Genomic DNA, 25,546 nt, shown 5'->3' on the forward strand with positions numbered 1-25,546 from the left:
TTTCAATCGAAGGTATTTCATGTACACAACAAAATCAATTACAAGGTATGGCTGAACAAATGCTATGGGCAATTTGCAGACCCCAGTTAGACACCAGCAGATGAGCAGGACACATACTGTCCCTGCAACTGAGGTGAATGTTTCCTGGCAACAGACAAGGGAGTTGTTGGTCTGAATAGAAGCTTTCTTTTGAGTCCCACATGCAGGAGCTTAAAAGTCTGATCATTCTCCCTTCCAGGAGTCAGCCGTGGTGGTTTGCCCCGTGTTGCCTCTATTGTGCTCTCAGGCATAAGCTTCCAGATGTTTACAGGCTCCTTCCCTAATTAGCTGTCAGCAAAGAGAGTTCTGGCCTCAGACAAATTTCTATTTCTCAAGTACCAAAGGGCCTGGGTATTTGTAATATGATCATACTTTGCATAAAAATAAAATTGTGGAGAAACATCATTGGAAACCTGTTTTTCATGTGATAATGAGGAAATAGTCTAAGTGGGGTTCCATTATGCAGTCTCCACTGGTTAGCTTTGCCAGCCAGAGACCTAGGGTTCTTATCAGTGCAAAAGCATTTGGGGTGAGGCTAACTGGAAGCTCGGGTTTGATCCCTCGCATTGCATGATCCCCAAGCATCTCTGAATATGGCCCCAAATCAAACAAACAGAAAAAAATAAAATATGTGTGTGTGGAGGGAGATTCTGAATTGACCCAATTAAAGTCAAAATAATATAATGTGACTGCTTCAAGGAAGGAATCCTCAAAAAGTCTAAACAGGAACCTCTAGCCAGTGTGTATGTGTGTGTGTGTGTGTGTGTGTGTGTGTGTGTGTGTGTGTGTGTAATTTTCTATGGAATCTGACTCAGTTTTAATGGGAAGGAAAGGGGGACAAATTTGCATAAAAATTTTATTCTTTGATTAAAGACCTATCTTTCCATTTTGCAGAGATTGATTCCACACTGTTAATCAAATGAAGTCTAAATGCAGGGCTATGAGTTTGCAGTTTATCACTAGACAATTGGGAGCTTGGTTTGTTTTTATTGGTTAAGGTCATGCAAAGGGTAGCAAAGGCAGAGTGGAAGGAAGCAGAAGAGCAGAGAGGGAAGAGACAGATCCCGGAACATGCAGGCACCATCTGAGAACAGAGGGGGCAGCTTCTTGGGATTCCCCAACTAGACTCAATTCTCCCTAGGCCTCATTAGTGGAATGAAGATCCTGGGTAGTGACACAGGAGTACAATATCTGAGCATCTCCCCTTGCTTATGTCTTTGTCCCCCAAGAACATTAATATTCAGAGCTATATTTAAATGAGAGAAGGAGGCTTGAGAATTTCCACAAGGTGCAAATGAGCAAACTCCAGGCCCAACACGCCTTGTCCACCCACTTCTCGTGGAGCAAGTAGCTGGTCCTGTAAGATGAGGTTTAAATAATTACAAAGGTCTCACCAGAATGCAATCTGCCTTTTACTGTGTTGGCTCCACCCTCCCTCCACCCCAAAACCTCCTCCCTCAAAACAGCTCCACAATAATCCTGTTTACTATTTGAATACATAATTGCTTTTGTTTCTACTTCTAACTTTGGAGCTTTTGGAATTTTCAGCCAGTTATACCAGCTCTTCTCAGTTGAATATGCTGGTCACCTCTTTCACACACATACATACTCACACACAATTTCCACTGGAAAATGTCTAAGAAGGTATTTTTCATTGTCACAATGATTATGGATGCTCTTGTTACTTAAGACCAGGAGACTAGGGATGCTAAATCTGTGGGTCAAGCCAGTGTTGAGTTTTCCCTGATGACATGCCTCTGAGGTCTCCTATGCACAGTGAGAGCTCTCTTGATGGGGTTCATTGATGCACAGGCCCATGAAGGCATGTTCTAACAACAGGACTTGCTGACACATATTCTCAGAAAGATGACTCATGGTGGCAGAAGCATCCTTCCTGCTGGAAAAACAGGAGACCTTTTCCTTCTCCATTCTTTTTCATCCAGAGAGTAGAAAATTTTATACAAAAATCATAGATATTCACCTATGAACAGGTATGGTGCCATGCCTCTCTCTCAGGCTGTTGTGGAGGTTGCCTGAGTTCATCTTCTCAATTTGTCTTCTTTCTCAGAATTCCCTTTGGATACTGTGATACTGCGTTTTTCTGGTCTGGCTCAATATCTTGTTTCCCAAAGCTGGGATCTCCCTCCCAATGTTCAGGGGTCATGTCTATTCTTGGGTAGCTTTCTCAGCAGAGGATTATGTCCATGAACCAAAGAAATGTTGTTACTTTAATTTTTTTATAGTTTTATTGCGATACTAAACAGAAAACCATAACACAAAAAGGAATACAGGTTGAATTAAACACAAATGGTAGTCACCATGGGTGTAATTAGTATATCAGTCTGTGCTTCTCAGAAAGAATCAAAGTATAATCAAAAGACATAACCCAGCATAAAAACGTCACTCTTTGGAAATGACAGTATTCTAGCACAGCTGGATAGAGATAATCTTTTAAGAAACAGTTATATCCAGGCCAAGACAGTTCAAAGAAATAGTATACAACTTTCTTCTAAAAACCATTTTCTGCTTTTCTACACTGGAGAAACCCATGTTTCTCTTGAACTTCTATTGATCTGTCTAAATCTCTATATCTTTCTCTCTCCTCATAAGTCCCTAAATTATTTTCAGTAGAATGATTTAGCTTCACTAAATAATAAAGGAAGATTTTTAGGTATAATTTTTTTTATAACTTTGCTATGTTTTGAGGGGAATAGCTAATACTAAGTTTATCATTGGTAGGGAGAGAGGAGGCTGTGGTCACTTTAATCTAGGGCATAACACTGATGAGGAGACAGCAGAGAGTTCATCTATTTGGTCATGATGTATCCTGCCAAATGACTGAACTAGAAATGTAGGTATAACTTCTAATTTATAGGAAATACAGGAAACTACAGCAGGTTAAATGATACCAGAAGTAAGGAACCAGAGATAATGTCCTGAAGGAAAACATTCTTTGGAGAATGTGAAAACTTGTATTGAGGGGAAACAAAGGACACAGTCCTTTTAAGAAACCAATATCAAGAAAGAGACTAAAATAAATTTAAGAAGCATAATGCCATAGGCTAAATTTTGTCTTAAACAAGCTAGCTATCTGGATATAGACTATTCTTGAGATAGTGAAACTTTAGTATGGAATTATTGACTTTTCCAATTAAATTAGAAATAGCTGAAAAATCAAGGAGCATATTGAAAATCACACATACCTACACATGAAGAGAACTGGAAATAATAGAAGATGCTGACACTATACAAATTTGTCCTCATTTTACGCAAATAACTCAATCTGAAGTTTGAGCGATAGATTAATTAGCTACCAAATATTAATCAAGCCTTATTATATACTCACCCCTATTAGAAGCAATTGAGAAAATAACAGAGTCTATAGTTAAGGAAATAAGATTAACTTAATAAAATTCTAGAGAACAATTTCATTCTGACCCATATAGCAGACTGGAATCCCAATTGACTTTGAGAAGCAAGGTGCACAGTGGGGCCAAGTGTTCTGTAAAGTCTTCAGGTCAAGGTGATTAGAGATCCGAAGGACAGGAAGGGCATCTCTATGTGCCTGTACACGTGTATTTTCCACCTGTTCATGCACTTGACATGGGTCTTGTCATGTGCATGTGTTGGAGTTAGCTGGGTTAGCTGGCAGGTTTTGCCCACAGATTTTTCTTGCTATGAGTTTGAAATAAAAACAAATTTACTTTAGCTATCTTTTGTGGTTACTGCCCTTCAGATTATTGTGATGTATAATATCTTTTTTCATGTGTTAAACTTATCATTGCCTCCCATTTAGCTGCAAGGAGATTTAAGCTGCACATGTAAATGTTTGACCTTTGCTGTGTTTGTGACTGGTCAGAAAGAGGCTTGCAAGCATTTCATGGGGTGTTTTTCAAAATTTAAAACAGAATTAGATCTAAAACATCTTTTATAAGATTAGTACTGCCATTTACCTAGCAAACTAATGAGTCAAGTGAAGTTAAGTAATGAGTTAAAGTCAACAGTGCTCTCAATAAAAGGCAGAGCAGTGATTTGCCCTTTGAATACACAATCCCACCAGGGATTCAAGTCAGGAAATCCATTCTTGATTTTCATCACAATGTATTCCTGCAAATCCAGTTCTACTGTATTGATAGAGCAGATTACATTCCCTCAAAGGAATATAGTTATACTTAGAAGTTTTGTGAAAGTTCTTTATAGTTCTCTACAATATAGAATTAAAAATTTTGACTGAGATTTTGTTTTAAAATGCTATTAATAATGGATTTTATGCACATAATTATGCACATAATTCTAATGCCAACCAAAATGTTAGAGCAGAAGCAAGCTTTGGAAGGTCATGTGTTATGATCTCTTGTTATTGACAGGAAACTGAAGTCCCAAGAGAGCAAGTGACTTTTCTGACATCCCACAGCTCCCAAGGTTTGGTTAGAACTGCTTTAGAACCTATTGCTATGGTTTTCATTTTACTATGTTGCTTTCCTTGGATAAATGTAGTCAAAATGTGGAGAAAATAAATGGATATATAGTTCAGACAAGAGGATGAACTACAAATTTAGGGGTATTAATAGACCCAAGGTTCCATAATGTGTGCACATGGCGCATATGAATACAGTTCTATGATACAAAACTGGTAGCTATTTAAACTAAATACACTGATTACATCACTTAAAAATTTAAAATATATACAAATGATTTCATTTTTGAAACTTAGAACTACTTTGAAGGTGATTTGAATGTCAAGAAATGCCAACAGAACAGCTCAGACTACTTTAAAGTTTATTTCTATTAGTAATGGTTCTGGTTTATTTTAAGAATAAATGTGGGCACTAGGAAAGGGTGTCCTACAGATAAGGAGGTTAATTAAAGGAACACTTTCCAAGAGAAGAGATCAGGGCACAAGAGGAAGAAAGAAGTGACAACTGGCATCATCGGGATAGGTATCTACCCAGAAGCAGGAAAAGTGAACAATGACTATTGCAAAAGTCTAGAGGTTGGCAAACAGCTAGCTATGAAGAATTCCCACCATCTTACAATGGCTCTATTCCCCTAAGCTGAACACAGGCTAGTATTAACTCCAAAACTCACCTATTTTTGTTTGGTTACCAACATACACTAGCAATTTTATTGCCAATGGTGGATTTACTGTGATTCATCATCTTTCTAATGTTCAAATGTGTCCAAGAATCCAACAATCTGAAAAACCAAGATTACTCATAGTCATTAAATAGAATATATATCTACACATTTTGTGATATGGTACCACCACTGTTGATATATTTAGTGTTTCAGTTTCATATACAGATTATAGCAACTGGATTTAGAGAAATATTTAGCACACAATTATTGCTTGATTCAAAATTAAATCTCTTAGATTCACAGCTAAGTTTCTTGAATTCTCTTAGAACAATACAAGATGCTAAATTCATGCATACACAGGTCTCCCAGCTGAAAACTAAAGTGTCCTTGGGAGCAGAGAGGGCCAAGTCCCACCCCACTGAAGCCCCAGCAGTCACACCTCACACCTCACAGCTGCTGCTGCACCAACCCCACTGTTTCCACAACCAATCTCTGCAAAACCAGGAAACTGAAAATTGCAGGTATACTGGTATTGGGGCTGAGAACTCTGCCTCCCTAAGCTCCTCATACTTCTGGAAACTCCAGGAGCGATGCCCACATCCCACAGATGCTGCCATGTTGACTTACCAGCAAGCCCTGCTCTATTTAGTCACAACTAAATCTCCAAGGAGAAACAAGCCAAGCCACTAAAATTCATGGCTACATCAGTCTCTCTGCTGAAACTCTGGCTGCCTCAGGAGGTATGCAGGCCAAGACCTACTGAAGCCCTGACAGCTGCACTCACATCCTAGCTGCTGACATGCTAATGGTCCAGTTCCACTGTCTCATGATTAATCTCTGCAGATACCAAACTAATATCTAAAGATACCAGTGCGATAATTCCAGGTGCACTGGTGTTCAGGCTGAGAACTATGGGGTCTTCTTGGAGTGGGGGCAGGCAACTCTCCCCAACCTTCTCTTACTTTGGAAAGACAAAACCCACATTCTACAGCTGAGACATGTCAATTCACCCCTTCTACAGATCCTGAAGATTCTAGACCACCACACAACACCTCCAATTTTCACAATACTGACATCCCAGTAGGAGCACACCAAACTAGTAACATTTAATCCAGCTAAACTCAACCAAAAAAATAACCAATATAGGCATTCCTTCAAAAACTAGAAATTGAGCTTCCATATGACCCCGCTATACCACTTCTGGGAATATATCTCTAGGGTGCAAAACAGCACAGTATAAATGACATCTGCACCTGTATGTTCATTGCAGTATTGTTCACAATAGCCAGAATATGGAAACAATCTGAGTGCCCTAGAACAGACAATTGATTAAAGAAACTTTGGTACATCTACACAATGAAATACTATGCTGTTGTTAGGAAAGATGAAGTTATGAAATTTGCTTATAAATGAATGGTCATGGAGAGTATCATGCTGAGTGAAATGAGTCAGAAAGAGAGGGACAGACATAGAATGACTGTACTCATTTGTGGAATATAAAATAACATGAGACTGACACCCAAGGACAGTAGACACAAGGGCCAGGAATATTGCTCCATAGTTGGAAGCCTGTCTCATGAGCTGATGGAGAAAGTAGCTGGAATAGAGAAGAGATCACTAAGTCAATGATGGTTGGAGGGTTTATTCTGAATGGAAGATGTGTGCTGAAAGTGGGTAAAGGACCAAATGTGATAGCTTCTAAGTATCTATATTGCAAACCATAATGCCCAAAAGTAGAGAGAAGGGGAAATTGTCTGCCATAGTGGCAGGGGGAGGGTTGGGAAGGAGGGGTTATACTGGGGACATTGGTGGTGGAAAATGTGCACTGGTGGAGGGATGGGTGTTCGATCATTGTATAACTGAAACTCAAACATGAAAGCTTTGTAACTGTATTTCTTGGTGATTCAATAAAAAAGAATTTAAAAAAACCCCAATAACACATAAAAGTCAACTAGCAACAAACAGTAAATCCACAGGCAAGGGTTTAATGATCACGTGGTGAGATAGAACAATTTTCATAAATTTTCTTTTGCTAAAGTTTTTTTTATGTCTTTTTGGATCACACTTGGAAGTGCTCAGGGGTTGCTCCTGGCTCTGCACTCAGGAATTACTCCTGGCGGTGCTCAGGGGATGCCAGGGATCTAATCCATGCCAGCTATGTGCAAGGCAAATGCCCTCCCCATTGTACCACTGCTCTGGCCCTGAAGTATTTTGATAATCCAATTAGTCATTTAGTTGTAATAAGCAATATATAAGTAATTGTGTGCCTTCTAAGAGGGCAGACTTGCACGGTGGTTGGGAATATGGGGACAATCGTAGAGGGACAGTTACTCTGGAGGTGGAACTGGTGTTGGAACAATTAATGAAAATAAAACTGCACATTATCCTACAATCTCATTTTTAGGTATCTAGCCAAAGAAAATAAAATCATTCCCTCAAAACGACAGTCATAATTTCATGTTTGTTGCAGCATTATGTACAATAGTCAAAGCATGGAAACCATGTTAAACATCCACTGACTGATAAATGGACACAGAAATTGTGGCATATGTTTATGCAACTCTTAATGGTGTTAGACTTAACAATGGATCTCATTTATGGCAGTGTCCTAATAGTCTATACAGTCTTAGTTGTAGGCTTGTTTTTCTATTATAATCCAGGATATTTCTACAAGGGAAAAATAATGATACATTTCTCAAAGTACATCCCGGTTAAGTGATGCATGATTTTACACACACACACACATACACACACACACACACACACACACACACACACCCCACATATGACACATACATACATCGCCCCACAAAACTCCCCCACAATCGCCACAGGGTGATATGATAGTCAGCTTTTCTAAGGAAAACCTGTCATTTGGGACGACATGGATAAGCCTGAAAGACATTACTTTGATTTCAAATCCTGGAAAGGGATATTATGTTTTAAAAAATACTATTATGATGATGGTTATAATTCTTACAGTGCTTCAGATCCAGGCTAGGGACTCACACTTCAGTCTCTTCCCCAAACCGGAGACATTATTCTAAGTGAAATATGCCAGATAAAGATAGACTGTGTGATATTACTTATGTGAGATAAGGGAAGAAAGAAAAGAAAAGAGGAAATAAAGAAGGTTAAAAAGGAGGAAAGAAAGAAAAGGAAGGAAGAGAGAAAGCACAAATAAATTAGGGAGCTGGTTTAGTAGGTGCAAAAGCCTGGCAAGCATGCTTCACATGCCGGGAGCAGCCCTTAGCAGAGCTGGGAGTACTCCCTGAGAATCACTGTGTAGCCCCAAACCAAACCACAACAATAACAACAACAAAATAAAAACAAAGACCTCCTTGAATTATTTGTAGTCCTCTTAATTAGTTTTGGTCTCCAGCTTCTGGAAGCATTAGAACACCAATAAGCAACAGCTCTAGTGTCTCTTGGCCTGTCACTTCAGGTCTGGACTTGTCACTTTGCCTGAACATCTGTGTAAATCAGGGCAGAGACTGTAGGGGTATCATGACTTACTCTCATGGCCCCCTGAATGAACTATGAACAAACCCAGCTACCCAGTTCAATTTCCTCCAGGACAATATGGGTCCTTTGAATGAGCAGGTGTACTTGAATAGCACATGTATACTAGCTGGAAATCAGTTTTAGGCTTAATTTTATCTTTATGTGATGTATTTTAGATTGATCCAGATACTCTGTCTTGGTAGTAACTATGCAGCCACATCTTCAAAACGGGAGTAAAAATCAGAATTGAGCCTGTGACTGATGCTATAAGGAACAGACACAGGAAGATTCGATCAAGAACCTGAGCTACGAATTTCCAGTCTTGCACTACCTGCAAAAGAGAAAACAAAGGCATCTTATTCAAGTGCTGACAACTATTTTGGGAGTCAAATGAACAGCACTGAAGTTTGCAAATTGCTTCTGATATAATTTCTCCTTATGTAGGCTGAGATTCTTCCCAATGCAGGCTCTCCTAATACACACTCAGATATCTGCTCAAAAAAAGCAACCCAAAGGTTGAGTTAGTTTATGGGGACATTTTAATGTAAGACAGAAACAGCAGAATCATTTCATTTGTAAACATTGTAATTCATTTGTAAACACCACTGATCAAAATGGAGAATCTCTGATTTTTACACAAATGAAAACTAGTATCTCTTAATTGATGTTCTCTGATATTACCTAGGAAACTGATTATAGATTTAGCACTTATCATCCTGTTGTTCATCGATTTGCTCGAGCAGGCACCAGTAATGTCTCCATTGTGAGACTTGTTGTTACTGTTCTTAGCATATCGAATATGCCACGGGTCGCTTGCCAGGCTCTGCCATGCGGGAGGGATACTCTCGGTAGCTTGCCAGGCTCTCTGAAAGGGGAGGAGGAATCGAACCCGGGTAGGCTGTGTGCAAGGCAAACACCCTACCCGCTGTGCTATCGCTCTACCCAAAGATTTATAAATTACGAATTTTCTTGTCACATACTTCTGTTCTTCTGTTTCCATGAATTTTGCTGTTGTAGTTTTGGAATAATGGCCACTGTCAAGGAAACCTGGAGAAAGCAGGAAGCCAGCAGGGAGAGCAGAGACAGTTCTTCTGAGGGAGGGAGGCTGGGGGTCACGGGCAGCAAGTCTGGAGAAGTGGGTCAGAGAAGGAACAAGCTCCAGCTTTCAGGCTGGAGAAGTCTCAGAGTTTACCATCTTCTTTAAAGAGAATATAAACATCCTCTTTCTATTCTGGATTTTGTAAAGATGAGCTAGAATAGGAGGCTTAAATTCTAGGTGTGACATAAGTGTGAATATGTCATGTAGATGTGACATAGGTGTGAATATTTCTAAACTTAAGTTTAGAGGTTTAGAAATGAAACCTGAAGAAAAGAAGGGATGCAAAATAGATGGAAATATCTAACCTATCAACTATAGGTGGTGGGATTATTGATGAATTTATATATTTTGCACTTTCTGTATTTTCCAAGTCTTCTACCCTAATACCACTTAAAAAAGTTATTTAAATTATATTAGTTAAAAAAAATTTATAGCAACACAAAAGTCCCTTAAGGATAGTTTTAAATGTCCTAAAGCAGCAATCTTTTTTCTTAGAGTTTTACAATTTTTCAGTGGATGAAAGACATTGTAAAAGAGGATGTGCTAGGTAGTGTACACTAGACAAAATATAATGTAAAAGGTGAGTTTCAAACAATATCTTTTTATAAATATGTCTATGTAATCAGGTTATTGGCACTAATTTCATTGACTTTAAAATAAAGTGACTGAATCTTATTTATATATGTTATATATAATTTTTCTATATCACTATCACTGTCATCCCGTCATTCGTCGATTTATTCAAGCGGGCACCAGTAACGTCTCTAGTCCTCCCAGCCATGAGACTTTAGCAGCCTCTCCTTACTCATCTTTCCTAGCGATTGGAGGTTCTTTCAGGGTCAGGAGAATGAGACCTATCATTACTGTTTTGGGCTACTCAATAAATTCAATAAAGCTATTCAATTGATAGAAATATAACGATTTAAGCAATAGACCAGTTTCTTAATGCTAAATGTTGTATGTCGAAAAATATTTTATTCCACTGAGGAGGATTATTTAGAAGAATAGAAGCTGAAAAGATGGGCATTTATTGAATAGTTCTGAATTAAAAAACAAGATTCTTTTTGCTCCTTTCCCTCTAAATCCTATTTATAGAAATATGGCATGAATAATGAAAGAAAAATGGCCTAGACCAGAGTAACCAACTTAAAATGTACAAGTGGCTTATTTAAAAAACAATTTAGAAACATAAAATGCAGTGCTTAATAGATTTCCTTTGGTTTGTGGTGATTTTTTCCCTAAACTTCTTCCCAAAAATGTACACTGACATTTCTATTTTATGTCAGGGTTTGTTTTATATTTTAAGAAAGCAAGTGCCATATTTTAAATAATAGCATCCTTTATGAGTTTAAAAAAGAAAGAAACATGGTAAGGGAACAGTAAAAGGTCAAAGAAACCAAAACTAAAGCTTTTGTCTGTAGAACTAGGTGTAGGTCGTGGCGGGTGGTTAGCAGGGGGGTGGGGAGGATGGAAGGAGAAGGGGTCTCTGCTGGTCGGTGTGGTGGTGGGATGATGCATTTACAACAGTACGAGTAACAATACTGCAAATCCCTGTACTTCAATAAAAATAGCTTTTAAAAAGTGATAGCCTTTTGTTGTAAACTGGGGTCAAACGTCAGTCTTTGGCCCCAGAGTGGCAGCATCGCCAGCCAACCCGTCCACTCACCTGGCGGACAAGATGCTCTCTGCCCACGTGCTGAGAAATGTACCTGATGGAGTCCGCGGCCCCTTCCAGGAAGGCAAGCAGGCTGTCCTCCGCGCTGCTGCTCTGTGCCTGCCGCTTTCTCCCGAGGGCTGTCCCTCTCGGGGCTGGCCCGCCCGCAGCAGGGGCCTGGTGCTCCCCGCGGCCCTTCATGCCCAGCACGCGGGGCAGCGTCTGCAGGAACAGCCTCTTCAGCCAAGGGGCCGGCGGGCGATGCGTGGACGAGGAGCGGTGGTGGACGTTGATGACGAAGACGGTGACGATGATGGACAGCGTGACGAAGACCATGATAAAGAGGAGGTACTCCCCGATGAGCGGGACGACCTTGGACGAGGACGGGATGATCTCCTCGATGACCAGCAAGAAGACGGTCAGCGACACGAGTACGGAGGTGGACAGGGAGAGCTTCTCGCCCTCGTCGGAGGGCAGGTAGAAGACGAGGACAGTGAGGAAGGCCAGGCCGAGGCAGGGCACGAGCAGGAAGAGTGTGTAGAAGAGCGGCAGGCGGCGCAGCACCAGTGAGTAGGCCACCAAGGGGTAGCGCAGGGGCCCGTCGGAGCGTTCGCCCCGCGCCCCGCGCGCGCCCACGATCTCCCACTCGCCGTTGTCGAAAAAGTCCTTCCTGTCCACGCTCTCGCTGAGCGGCACGAGGTCCACCTTGGTGCCGTCGTAGGTCCAGGACCCGAACCTCATGGAGCAGTTCTGCCGGTCGAAGGGGAAGAAGGTGACGTCCATGGTGCAGGAGCTTCGGTAGCTGGCAGGCGGGTTCCAGACCACGGAGCCGTTCCAGCTGACCATCACCTTGGTCATGAGCGAGCCCTCGAAGCGGCCGTCGGCGCTGCGGATACGGGGCCCACGGTCAGGTCAGTGCCCCTGCGAGGTGAGTGTGTGCATGTGTGAAGGTGTGTGCCTGCGTGCGCGTGTGTGCGCATGTGTGCACGTGCATGCATGTGTGTGTGTGTGTGTGTGTGTGTGTGTGTGCTGGTGATGGTGAGGTTTGCCTGCCCTGTTACTATACTTTTTTGTTTTTATTGTATTCCTTTCCCAATGCACTATCTTTTTATTTATTTTATTTTATTGAATCACAGTGAGCTATAGTTACAAAACTTTCGTGTTTGACTTTCAGTCATACAATGATCGAACACCCGTCCCTCCACCAGTGTACATTTTCCACTACCAATGTCCTGATTATCTTTTAAAGAAAACTTTGCTTAAAGTTTTGTTTTTCTAATTTTCTTGCCAAAACCAAGTGCTACTTGGATCAGTGCACTTCTCTTTCGTGATACTTACTTTTCAAAGAGAACTATGTCAGGAAGCCAAAGAGATTCTGATGGAACTTTGATGGAATGAATGCCACCATATTCATCAGGATTCCAACGCAATTTGTGGTCTGTCCATTCCTGCACAAAATTAATATACAAACATTGGAATCATCAAGTTTATGTTAATTCACTAATTGAGCGTTTTCTAAATTGTTGGGTTTGTTTTGTCTTTGTTTTGGGACCCAGATCCAGTGGTGCTCAGGGATTACTACTGGCTCTGTGTTCAGGGACCACTTCTGGCAGGACTCCTGGGACTACATGTAGTTCCAGTGATCAAACCTGGGTAGACATGTACAAAGCTAGAATCCTGTACTACCTACTCTGGCCCTTTTATTAAAAAAATTCTTCTGTTTTAGATCTTCTGACCGTGACTCAGATCATGACTTTGGTGGGATACTGCCTGAGTCATGCTGTTCTCCCACCTTGCCCAGACCTAGTCACCAGTTCTGGCCGAGATTCTCCAAATTGCAATATTTCTTTACAATAGAGACTCAGTAACAAATGCCATAACTGTGATCTGTTTATTCAGCTTCTCCCCTTCCTTCTCTTCCCCTTCCTCCTCCTCTCCCTTCCCCTTCCTTTTCCTTCTGCTCCCCTCCCTTTTCTTCCTCTCCCCTTCCTTCCTTAGCCCCTTCTCTCCCTCTCTCTTCCCCTCCCATCTCCTCCCCTTTCCCTCTGCCCTCCCTGTGTTTGTCTGTCTCTCTTTAGGGGACCTAAGCTGGAAACCAGGGTCTTATACATGCATCACATGTGCAAAGCAACTGTTGTACTGTTCTTCAGATGACCTACATCCCCAGCCCTATTTTCTCTGTTCTAATTCAGTTTAATCTAATAAAGTTATCCCAGTGATATCTTAATTTCATGAGTAAAAACTATTTCACAGGGGCTGGAGACATTGTAAAGGGATTTAAGCACTTGCCTTACACATGGCTGACCCAAATTTCCACCCCAGCTCCACATACGGTCCCTTAAGCCCAGTCAGAAGTCCTTCCTGAGCACAAAACCCCAACACTGCCAAGTATAATCCAAAGAAGTGAAAAAAGAAAACAAAGATATTTTACTTTTTGCATTTGCTTGGTGGTGGTGTGTGGGGGATGGGGCAGAGGGGTGAGGCACACCCTGAAGGTTCTCCAGAGCTTGGGCTCTTGGGGTGCTGGTGATTTAACTTGGTGCTCCTGCATGTAAATTATGTACTCAAGTCCTTTGAGTCATATCCCAGCCCGAACTATTTTGAATATTACTTGTCTTAGACAAAGATTTACCCAATATGTTTATGTGAAGCATTCATTATCTGTTGACCATTCTTGGTAACAAAACTTCTATTCAATAAAAAATGTTTAGGCAATTTCCTTTTAGTTTCTTCTGAATTTATTTTGTGAGAAGCAAGTTGGTTTTAGTTGATATTACTATTACTAACACGGTTAGCTTCCAGATGCTTAATATTTTTTCTCATAGTGGAATAGAGTAATTTAGCATGTTTTATAGAGACAGCTGGATGCTCTTTATTAATTAGTATGTTTAGTTGAGTGGTAATCATCTCATCAAGAGGATGATGTTTGTATCACCTAATTATAGCAGAAGTGGATTAAAATGATTTTGGATCCAGAATATCATGAATCTGACCTGAAAATTAAATCCTTCTGTTCTACTGTCCCTTGTGTGCTGAGTGATGGTACAAATAATGTTAAATGACATTTCAAAAAGTTAGAAAGTTGCTCCCACTGCGAGGCTTCCTGGAGCCCTGTAAGGCCAACAACTTTGTCATAAAAAAATCAGGAGTCTGCAGATGGATGACTCCACCTGATGTTAAAATACTGAAATATGCATGATGTCTGAAAAATTATGGAACTATATACTCAGAAGCATTTAAATTATATACACAGAAGCATTTAAAAAAGGTTTAAAAAAAGAAAACTAGACTCTGAAGCACAAAACATTGCAGGACAATTTAAGGAAAAAAATATGTGAAGATTGATAGTTTAAAAGCCCAAGCTAATAAAGTACTTACAGTGTTTACTTGGTACTCACAGTCTTTCCCCCCTTCGCTCTCCATTTTGAAAAGCAAATGTAATTTGCTTTCTATGAATAATTTGTCTCCTGCTAAGGAGAACTGTAGAATCATCAGATCTGAATCTCAGAAAGGTTGGCGCAAACTCAATAGTAGTATTTTCTTTGGTTTGGTTTTATTTTTGCTTCATTCAACTTAACATTTTAAAAATGAAATCCACTCGTGTTATATTGGGTTCTATACATAAACATGATCATTAACACCATAAATCCCAAAATAGCTGCAGCCCCCAATTTTCCCTCAAAGTGTGACCGAATCCATATTACTGACCACTGGAAACCATTGATCTGTTTTGGCTTCCCCCAAATTTGTGTCTTCCATAATACCATATAAATAGAATCATATCATGTGTAGTTTTTTATCCTACTATTTTTTAGCTACCATAATGTATCATATTCTTCTGTGTTGCTATCCATATTCTGTAGGATAACACGGGGTTTGTCCTTTTAGCCTTGTCGCAGGAAACTTAGTTTACCTTAAAGCAATGTCCCTTCTGTATGGACACAGGAAAACAGTTAATGTTATGCTTTGTAACTTGGGAGCTGATCGACTCCAATAATATTTACTCCCGGGCATCTGCTTTCTCCACTCAGTTGCCTTTAGTTCCTAGCACCCCAAAAGTAGGGTCCCAAAGAGGGACGGAATGGACCCAGGGCAATCTGTGAGCTACCCTGGCATCGAAATGGGCCAGACCAAAGTGCCACAATACTCAACTGTAAGTTCAGAGCATGGTCATAGACAAATGCTGTCATGATCCAAAAGTAATGACGAGACTAGGACCCAGCCAGGGTTAGGAAGACTAACCTGGCCTGAGGACTGTGGTCTGGAATATATATTGAATGTCCTCAGGAAGAACCAAACTTTAAATCTGATATATCTCTTACTGTGCTCATACAGAATGGCATTGCTAGAAATATTAGAAGTAAATTTACTATAACTATTTAAGCGAATTACTAGCTGAGGAAGGAAGAAAGGGACACACCCTTGTTTGGACCCCACTATTGAAAGGATCTCCTAGTAATCTCTTTAGATGAGATTTTGTTAATCTCCTCGAGAAATGGTATTACCCTTCTTTGTTGATTTGTTAATGTTCAACCCACCTTTGTGTTACCGCCTTATGTAATTTGCTATATAAACTGAGACAGAAGATGAAGACAAGGGAGACAGAAGAAGAAGACGACACACGGAGAAGACACAGAAGCAAAGGAGACAACACAGACAGAAGAAGATACAGAAGCAGAGACAGAGAGAGGTCGGAAGATACGAGAGGAGAGACTACAGAGACAGAGACAGAGAGACAGACAGAAGAGAGCACAGTGGCACACACAGAAGCAGAGCACAAGGAGGAGCCGGCCTGATCCGGTCCATACACAGTAGCTCAAGAACACCGAACTGGAGTGGCGCCGCGGGCGAGAGAGAACTGCCCCGAGAGCCCTCGGACAACAGAACAACATGACACATCATTGCGTCTCCCCCACCCACGCGTGCGCCGCCTTTGTAAATTTTTTGCAGCATTCCCCACGTAAGATACTTCTATTTTTTTCAGTTTTTAATAATTATAAATAAATAGAAATTCTGGATGTGTTTTTTCAGTGTTTTGAGAAAATATCTGAGTAAATATGGGTAATCATCTAGGAGTGGACTTGTGAATTATATACAAATCTGTGCCTGACAGTTTGTTGTTATTGTTTTTTGAGTTTTGGGCATTTGGTGATTTTCAAGGGTGACTCCTGGTTCTGCATTCAGGGATCACTCCTGGTGAAGCTCAGGAAACCATATGGAATTCTCGGTATCAAACCCTAATCAACTGCGAGCAAGGCAAGCTTTTTACCTGCTGTACTATTACTCTGGCCCTTGTGATTCTTTCACTTTATATGAAACTACCAAACTTTTTTCCAGAAGTGACTATATCTTTTTTCCCCCCTTTGGGTCACATCCGGCAATGCCTAGGAGTTTTTCCTGGCTTTGCGCTCAGGAATTGCTCCTTGCAGTGCTCAGGGTACCATATGGGATGCTGGGGATTGAACCTGGCTTGGCAGCGTGCAAGACAAATGCTCTACCTGCTATACTATCCCTCCAGCCCTGACTATATTATTTTATATGTCAATTAGCAGGGCATGAGGGTGCTAGTTGTTTTGAGAATTCTCTACCACTCAATGCTGTCACATTAAAAAGTTTTACTATAGTATAACGTGCATTTAAAATATGCAATTCCTAATGACTAATGATCTGAGAATTTTTCATATTCTTAATTTCCATCCATATATATTCTTTAGTGAAATGTCAAATATTTTGCCAAACACTGGCCTAAGAGCTTTATACTTATCTATGCTCTACCGCCCAATAACCTAGAAGCTTTTTATTGTTAGTGTTATATTAGATGAGGCAAATGTGGCTCAGAGAGTTCCAGTACCTTGCTTAAGGTCACAGACTTATAAAAACCAGGATGGAGGGAAGTTGTCAGTGGTGATGGAACTGGTGTAGAAATATTATATGTCTAAAACTCAACTATCAATAACTTTGTAAATTACAGTTCTTTAATAAAAATTTAAAAAGAAGAAAATATTGAATAGACCTATTATACTACAACAAAACAAAACAAAACTGCAGTATCGAGTCTGAAGTGAGCTGTCAGTCACACCTCCAAGAGGTACATTCCACTGACTACATGACCAGAATGGCTCCCCTATTCAAGCTAAGGTGCATCTAAAGCCATATCTTGCAACCACTTTTCCCTTCCCTACTGCTTTATGGCAGGAAAATTCTTTATAGCTTCATTTGTTTCATCAAGCTTCCTATGGGTGTGCACTCAAGGCTACTTTTTTTTTTTATACTGACAGATCTAAAGTCAATTGACTACATACCCAATCTAAAATAGTGGCAGAACTTTTTGCCTTTCATAGAAACAAGAACAATAAAAACTTGTTTGTTTCAATATTTAAATATCTGATCAAAATTGGGGTATTATATAAATAAGCATGCCACACTATGTTCAAATTTAGAGATGAACAATGAGATACAAAGGATAGATGAAGGTGAACAATAATGACAAGACTTGGATTCCATTTAGTCAAGGCCCTGTGAAGTTGGCATGCCAAGAGATTTTTACAGAAAGAAAATAGATTAGGAAACAAAGTGGGCATGAAATGGAAAACAAATTATCAAATGCTTCCTTTTCAGCAGGTCTGACTTTAGGGGGGAGAAACTCCAAACAATAATAGTGAGTTTTTTGTTGAAATATTGAATGTAATCAAAGTAAAGTGAAAGTAAAGTGAAATTTATCAGTTACACAGGCAGGGTTGGGGGCTGGGTAGGTGGGGGGGAGGGGGGAGGTATACTGTGATTCTTGGTGGTGGAATATGTACACTGGTGAAGGGATGGGTGTTCGAGCATTGTATGACTGAGACTTAAACCTGAAATCTTCGTTACTTTCCACATGGTGATTCAATAAAAGAAAAAAAAATAAACCTAAAAAAAATAGAAAACAAAGTGGGCATGAATTAAATACCTTAAATTCCCTGTCCTTCTCTCTCAAGGTACCTGGCTTCCTCTGAGGAAATCATTCCATGCTACTGCTATCTAGCTGCCAAGGGCAGAGTTGACTCTTCCTTTTACTCCAGGAGTGGGCCTACCCTCAGATCTGCCCCCCATGACTTCAAAGATGGCAGTAAACCACGCTGGAGACCTAAGATGCCTTATGACTTCCAGGGTCTCCTGAAAGAGGCCAGCCACTCTCTTGCGATAATCTTGAATATAAGAGGTATTTTGAGGGTGGCCTTGCTAGAGCCATCCCAATATTGCCAGGGGAAGGCCTGAAAGAGGGTGGAGTTACCCAGGCACACCCAGACGGAACACTAGGCTTTGGGACTGTTTCTTGACTCACTCAGATCAAGCTGTATGAAGAGCTCTCTTGTTCCAGGACTTTTCATCATGAAGGCCATTAGTTTCTCCCATTGCTTATGTCAGCTGCTTTGGGCTTTCTGTCCTCTGCAACTGAAATATCTCAGCTCTTCTGTGACTAGGCCTGGTGCTCTGTCACTGCAGGTGGGGCTTGAAAAGCAATGTTAGCCAGCACATCTCCCTGGCCCAGGAGGTCAAGCTCAAGTCCCCCTCTTTAGAACGTGAAGTGTACTGCAAATGAAATTCCTGAATTGGATTTAGTTTGCTTTTTTCTAGGCCTAGCCACACCTCACCCAAGTCTTGAGCTATTTTAAAAGGGAGAAGAGAGGGGCTGGGAAGATAGCACAGTGGGCTGGAGCTTGGCATGTAGGAATCTCAGCTTCAATCTCTGGTCTAAATGGCTCCCTGAGCACCGCTGGCTGTGATTCCAAAGTAAAAGAAAAAAAGTAAATAAATAAATAAATAAAGGAGAAAGGAAAACTACAAATATTCGGAAAATTTGACCTGTTGCAAACCCAGTAATCAAATGGTTTTAATAATTGTTCCAAGTAAACCAGTGCAAATCGCAGGGTGAGGGATTTTTCAGTAGGAAGTATTTGCCTGACCTCCAATGGAGAGAGAAACAACTCAGTCACATATAATAGAGGACAGTGGTTTTATGAAACTCACCATTTTCAAGAAATCAACACATTCCCCAAATATGCAAGGCTTCTACTCAGCACAGAGCCTGAGACTAGCTCAAGCAATAAAGCAGTAAGTCAACAGATAAATAATGACCATCTCTGTGGTTTGTGAGATTCACTGTAATTAGGAAATCAGAACATTTCCAAACTATGCAAGGCTTCCACTCAGCACAGAGCCTGAGGCTAGCTCAGGCAATAAAACAGTACATCAACAGATAAATAATAACCATCTCTGAGGTTCTGAGGGGTAGTATGGCAATAAGGGCACAGGACAGTGGAATTCACACAGAGAGTTTCAAGGATCAGACAACGTTGTCACAAGGAAGAGAAGTGGACAGAGGAGTGGTGGGTGGTGGCATTGGGGGAAGAGAAGGTGGAAACACACAAAGGCAGAACCTATGAGTGCAGAGTAAATGGATGATTCATTTGGGTCCCAGTGCAGGTTGTAGTGAGACCTGTAATGGACTGAGGTCACATTTCTTTACTTTTAGGCAGAGGTGTGGTGGTGAAAGGGACCACATCTGACTCTGCTCAGGGTCCACTCCTGACAGTGCTTGGGAACCATATGCGGTGTTGGGGGGTTGAACAAGCACCTTGAGCCTGGATTATCTCTCTGGTCTTCAGGTCACAGTTCTGAGCAGTAAATAAAGGGGTAAGATGGGACTTAGTCAGTGCTGGTTACTTTGGTGTACCCAGGAAGGAGAAGTACTGAAGTGAAGTCAGGCACTTGGAGCTCCACACCAAGGTTATCCTCTAGGGGCTGCATGCCTTTGAGTGTTGTGAGAGACATTCTGCACAACTTCTCTAGCCTTTCAGAGCTAGATCTGGGGAATTGGAGATGCTCCCCTGATATGTCTACTCAGTGGGACTCACCAAATTCCCATGAGATATCTGTCCACCACAGTGCTGGCTGGGGTTTGTGCCCCAGATGATGACAAAAATTTGGATCATTAATGCAACAGTAACAATTCAGATTTCAAATCCTCCACCTTGTTTTTTAAGAGATTTCATGGACATTTTTCAGTACTTTGGGGCCACACCTGTCAGTGCTCAGGAATGACCCCTGGTGCTACTCAGGGGATCATGTACAGTGCCAGGGATCAAACCAGGATCAACAAACCTTCTCATGGAAGGTTTTAACTTAATTCCTATACTATCTCTCTGGCCCCTGCCTATCCTTCCTTGAAGGAAGAAAGTAAAAACAATACTCTGTTGTTTGTGCAACATGTTTCAACCAGACTAACAATCTCTTTACTGGCTTACTGACTCTACATGTAGCACCATGGAGCTTGAAGACCTGTTCTTGCAGGAAACAGGGGAATAGGTATAGATTAGGACTAGAAACAAAGTTCATGTATATTGAAGAAAAACTCAAAAAAATACTCCAAGACTCAGTTTCTTTGGTACTCAGAGACTACTCCTGGCTCTGTGCTATGGGGTCATGCTGTGTGTGCTCAGGGGAACATAGGGGGTGCTGGGGGACAAAGGTGGGGTGGATGCATGCAAGACAGGCACCCTACCTCCCTACTATCACTCCAGCGCTAAGACTCAGTTTCTTAATTCCAAAGATTCCAATCAACATACTTCATAAAAATTGTCTTTTAAAAATATATATATGGCCCGTAATATCGCTCATAAATGCTGAGTCATGAGAACAACTCAGAACTAAATTTCACTTCAGCCCCGTAAACTCTGACTTTTTAAAATGATAAGCCATGACTTTATTTCTAGAAGTAAATTATTCAAATAAATATTTTATAATAAGTCCAAAAGGTGGTATGGAATGGTTTCCTCACTATTGCCTCCATTTACAGTCTTTGGCATAGTCCTGGTACTTTCCAAAGTAAATTTGACTTTCATTAGTAAGTCAAATGAAATTAATGATTCATTCTAATCTTAAAGACAGCAACATGGCACATTATCTACTTATATTCCTATTATATCCATGAGTTGCATTATTAATGACAGAAAATCTACAAAGGCAACACCAGGAAAAGACACATATTGAGTTCTCGAGTGTACCACATAAAGGATGAGCCACATTCACACTCAGGATCTCACTGACTCTCCAATTGCATTGGGAGGAGGGCATCCTTCTGGTAGAGAAGATTGAGATCAGAGAGAGAGGTTGTGTCTCGGCCTAGTTTAAACGAAGATCCTGGCTCAATCTGCTTGAGTCTTAACCATTCCATAGCAGGTTTGGGACTTGTGTCTCCTCAAATTTCAGTTTGAGGTTTCTACCTAATAAGATCATCATTATGTGTGCTAAGATTTTTGCTGATTTACGACAGGACTCAGCTGTTAGAACAACAATAGTAGTTTAAGATGTGGTCCTTGGCAGACATCAGGCAACTTTAATATCCCCAGGGACAGGAGAGAAAAGTGCTCTCAATTACAGTGAAAGCTGGTCACTTGGCATCTTTGTCCTATTGTTTATACCTTGCCCAGAACCTCACATAGTACCAGCACACAGTAGGTGCTCAGTAAATGCCAGTTAGTATAATAACTTTGACATGGGCTGTCATAGTGGATATTCAGATGGTAACATTTAAACAAAAGGGTCAACTCTTTTGTCATTAAAGGCTTGTTTTGTTTTCCGTGATCTGTCAGGTGCTTACAGTACACTTTTCCTAGCCTTTAATATGAAGTACCTGAGAAGGTAGGGCAGTTAGTACATTCTTAAGTAGTTCTAGTGAGTTATTGCTAATAACCTATAATTTATAGTGTTTTTATTACTTTCTGAAAGTATGAAGGAGAAAGACAGATACATTTACAAAATAAAAATTAATACAAATAGCTCTAGATATAGTTTTAACTGAGGGCTTTCTCCAGATGTCACAAAATTTCCACTTGGTAAATGTCTTCAGTTAAGAGGACAGAAGAGGTATGGGCAAAAAACAGGAAAAAAAACTATGAAAGGAGAGGAAAAAACAGAATTGGTAAAGTAAGTATCTCAGTTATCTATGCTACTATGGATGTACTAGTCTTCAATAGGGACAGAACTTTATTCTCTCCGTGGATATAAATCAGGGAGCATTTTTCAGTATCTGGGAGGGAAAACAGAAAAGAAATCTTTATCAGTTTTTTCTTTATTTTGAAAGAAGCTCACAGAGGTGACTGGAGAGTTTCCAATGTGGCAAACCTTTTGGAAAGCCTTGAGATACTATACAACTGGTTCACAACTTCACCTTTTTAACTTGCAGAGTTTCTGCTTATCCAAGCTTTCCCTGAGTCTCCATGTTTCACTGTCAACACAATACTTAGGTATACTTTCTTTATGGCACTTGTCATTTTATAGTAGTGATTTTTCACACAACTAATTCTATCCTTTCTCTTTGAAATCAGTTTCTTTGTATCTCAAAAATCCAACAAAAGTTCTGGTAGATTCTCAATAAATCCTGTGTAATAGAAAATTGGAGTGAATACTTATTTCACTATCAATATCTTACTAAACCAACATTCTACAACCATTGGTATAGGGAGTGGATTCACAGGTTGAAGATATTGTTCTAGACAAAATCCATGAGATGTCTCAGAGGTTGAGGAATCAAGCCATCAAACTGGACATCTGCTATTAGCACTTTCCAGTCTGAAGCAAGAGAATGATTTCTTAATGTAAGTTTAACTTCATTTAAAACCAAATAATTCACTTTGATTCTCTAATTCCTCAGCTTCTCACCTGCAAACTGAAAATAATAATAAAACCTACCTTATATCGTGGCTATGAAAATAAAATGTGATTTTCCATGACACCCTCAGCATAGTAGGCCACTAATAAGTGCTCAGTATAAACCTCGTGTATTTAGTGTCTATGAACAGTTTTATGCAAAATCAGTCATAGTTATAAAAATAGGAATTTTTCTCTATCTTTTAATTTTGAATAAATTCTTTTAAATTCGAAGAAAAAAGTAAGTATAATATCATCATGACCTAGCTGAAATGTTCATGTTCCTCACAATTTCTCTTTAGTTTGCTCTCCATCGCTGTCTTTAGTCTGCGTCCTCATTTCCTCTTTAGTTTGCTCCCTATTGTCCTCTTCTGCTTGCTCTCACTTTGTGCTGACACAGCACGTATCAACAAATATCTATTGTCACATTTCCACTCCAAATCCATCTGGATGAGATAAGTACGTTGGACAATATTCATTATGGTTCTCCCTGTGAATCAGAGGACAGTTTCAATATTCTCTATAGCTATTTCTATTTTGACTTGATTTAGAAGTCTGGTTTTGAAGCTCAATGTGTGGTTAGATATGGCAGAGAACATCCAGCCAGAGAAAACTGGATTCCAGTGGTATAAGTTACTAGACTCTTCTATCTAGTACTATATACTGGCTTTGGTAATTCAGAGTGGTGGACATAAATTAGACATAGATCACCCATCGCAGAAGATACACAAAACTGTTATTCTCATTACTTACATGAATCTAAGTCTCAGATTGGCTTTTTCAGGTGACAGTTTTGCCCACTCCCACATTGTTTGGGTGTTGGAAAATGATGAGATTTGGTTTCTTTCCACCACCTGGCAAGGTACTCACCAGGCCACTATAATTCTGGGTAACTTTACTGGGTGTTTTTTACAAAGTTATAGTTAAGGCCCAAAGAATTGTAGCTTTTTTGTTTTGTTTTGGGTGAGACAGTATTTATTTATTCTCAAAAAAAATTAAAAGCCCCTAATGCTTCTATATTAAAGGCTAATAATCTCAGTTCACAAAATTTCCTTATGTGAGAGATTAATAAAAGCTAATCTCAAGAAGCAACTGGTGAAGGAGGCAATAGGGTCTACTTGTTTTATTTTCTTAAACCTTAAGCCTGAATTAACTTCTTAAGTCAATGTATATATTAAGGGTAAAGGTCCTGAGTGAGGGTGAAAGTAGGGAAGAGTAAAGGTTCCTTTTCTGCAAATTCAGCACAGGACATCTTACTGATTTTTATTAAGTCAAATATATCTGAATTCCACTGCTTCTAAATACTAACTGTGGAGTTATCCACTGAGAAATGAGTGGTAAATAGAAAAATAAGTTTATTTTATACTTACATTTCATTTTTATATTACATTTTAGTTTGTTATTTTCTTTTAGATATTTTATTTGCAAGTAAAATTTTATGCAGACACTTCCTAACTTGCTAATGTATCTAGTTAAAGGACCAGAAGAAGAGATAGAATGATTCTCTAATCGAGGTTCTTAGGTGGGAGAAATTTGATGGTGGTAAAGGAAATTTGATGGCTAGTCTCTTTATAGGTACATTATAAATCATTGATAGAAAAGACTAAACAAAATCTACTAACCTAAACGGATACCTTATTTAATACAAACAAATGAAAAGTATCATGTGGAGTTGCTAAAATGAAGATATATTTAAGGCATTCTTACAGATTTTAAATCTATGAAATTAGATAATATATAGACATTAACAATAAGTACTTGGTAAAAAACAAAGCAAAACCATGCAATTAAAATCTAACTTTTTTCTCTTTTCAAGGAAATGTCTTACTTTCTCCTTTCTCATAACAAAAGCAAAACTGGAATCTGAAGAGTTGATGATGTCCTGACAAACTAGAAAGGGTTGCTCTGAGCAGATCCCTCTGTGCTGGGAAATAGGCCACAACGAAGTTAAAAGCAGTCATTAAACAAAGAACAGAAAACCATTCAAGAAATGTAGTTACAGGGCCAGAGAGATAGCACAGGGGTCAAAGGGAGCATGTCTTGCATGTTGTGGAGAATGGACATTTGGGGGCACCAGGCTTCCTGAGCATTGTTTGGAAGGCCCCTTTACACCCCCAGCGGGCCTGCTGGTAGATGACTTGCTTAGTTCAATCAGTAAAATTATACTCATTATTTATTTGGGAGCTCCACTTTATTCTGAGTTAGTGGTAGGTGATCTTCTATCTTTACCTGCCGTATCATTCTGGGTAAACGTTTTGAGGTCTATTCTTCCCACAGAAGACTAATGGGGATGGGGAGAACTGAAAAGCTCTGACTTTCTTGTCTAGTCCCAGTGTCCTAAATGGGAAGTTGTGTCCTGTAGCTTTTCAACCTTCTCCCCAACTAGCCCAGGGTGTGCGCAGGTCTGACTCTTGGGGTCCTCCTTGAGCACACCCTGTGGGCTTCTCCCCCCAGAGCAACCACCCAGAACAAGGCGGCAGGGC

General features: G+C 40.1%; 1 protein-coding gene across 1 annotated transcript in view; it reads right to left on the reverse strand.

Annotated features, from left to right (window-relative positions):
- Positions 1 to 2,293: 2,293 nt before the first annotated feature.
- The window catches only part of CHRNB3 (cholinergic receptor nicotinic beta 3 subunit), a 31,340-nt gene continuing 8,087 nt past the window's right edge, over positions 2,294 to 25,546 (reverse strand). The window contains exons 4-6 of the mRNA XM_055124135.1: positions 12,714 to 12,823; positions 11,388 to 12,261; positions 2,294 to 8,953 (exon numbers count right to left, since the gene is read on the reverse strand). Of these exons, the coding sequence (XP_054980110.1) occupies positions 8,795 to 8,953; positions 11,388 to 12,261; positions 12,714 to 12,823 (1,143 nt within the window). The 3' untranslated portion in view covers positions 2,294 to 8,794. The remainder of the gene's footprint in view (positions 8,954 to 11,387; positions 12,262 to 12,713; positions 12,824 to 25,546) is intronic.

Source organism: Sorex araneus, chromosome 1 (genome assembly GCF_027595985.1).
Source record: "Sorex araneus isolate mSorAra2 chromosome 1, mSorAra2.pri, whole genome shotgun sequence".
NCBI classification, from domain to species: Eukaryota; Metazoa; Chordata; class Mammalia; order Eulipotyphla; family Soricidae; genus Sorex; species Sorex araneus.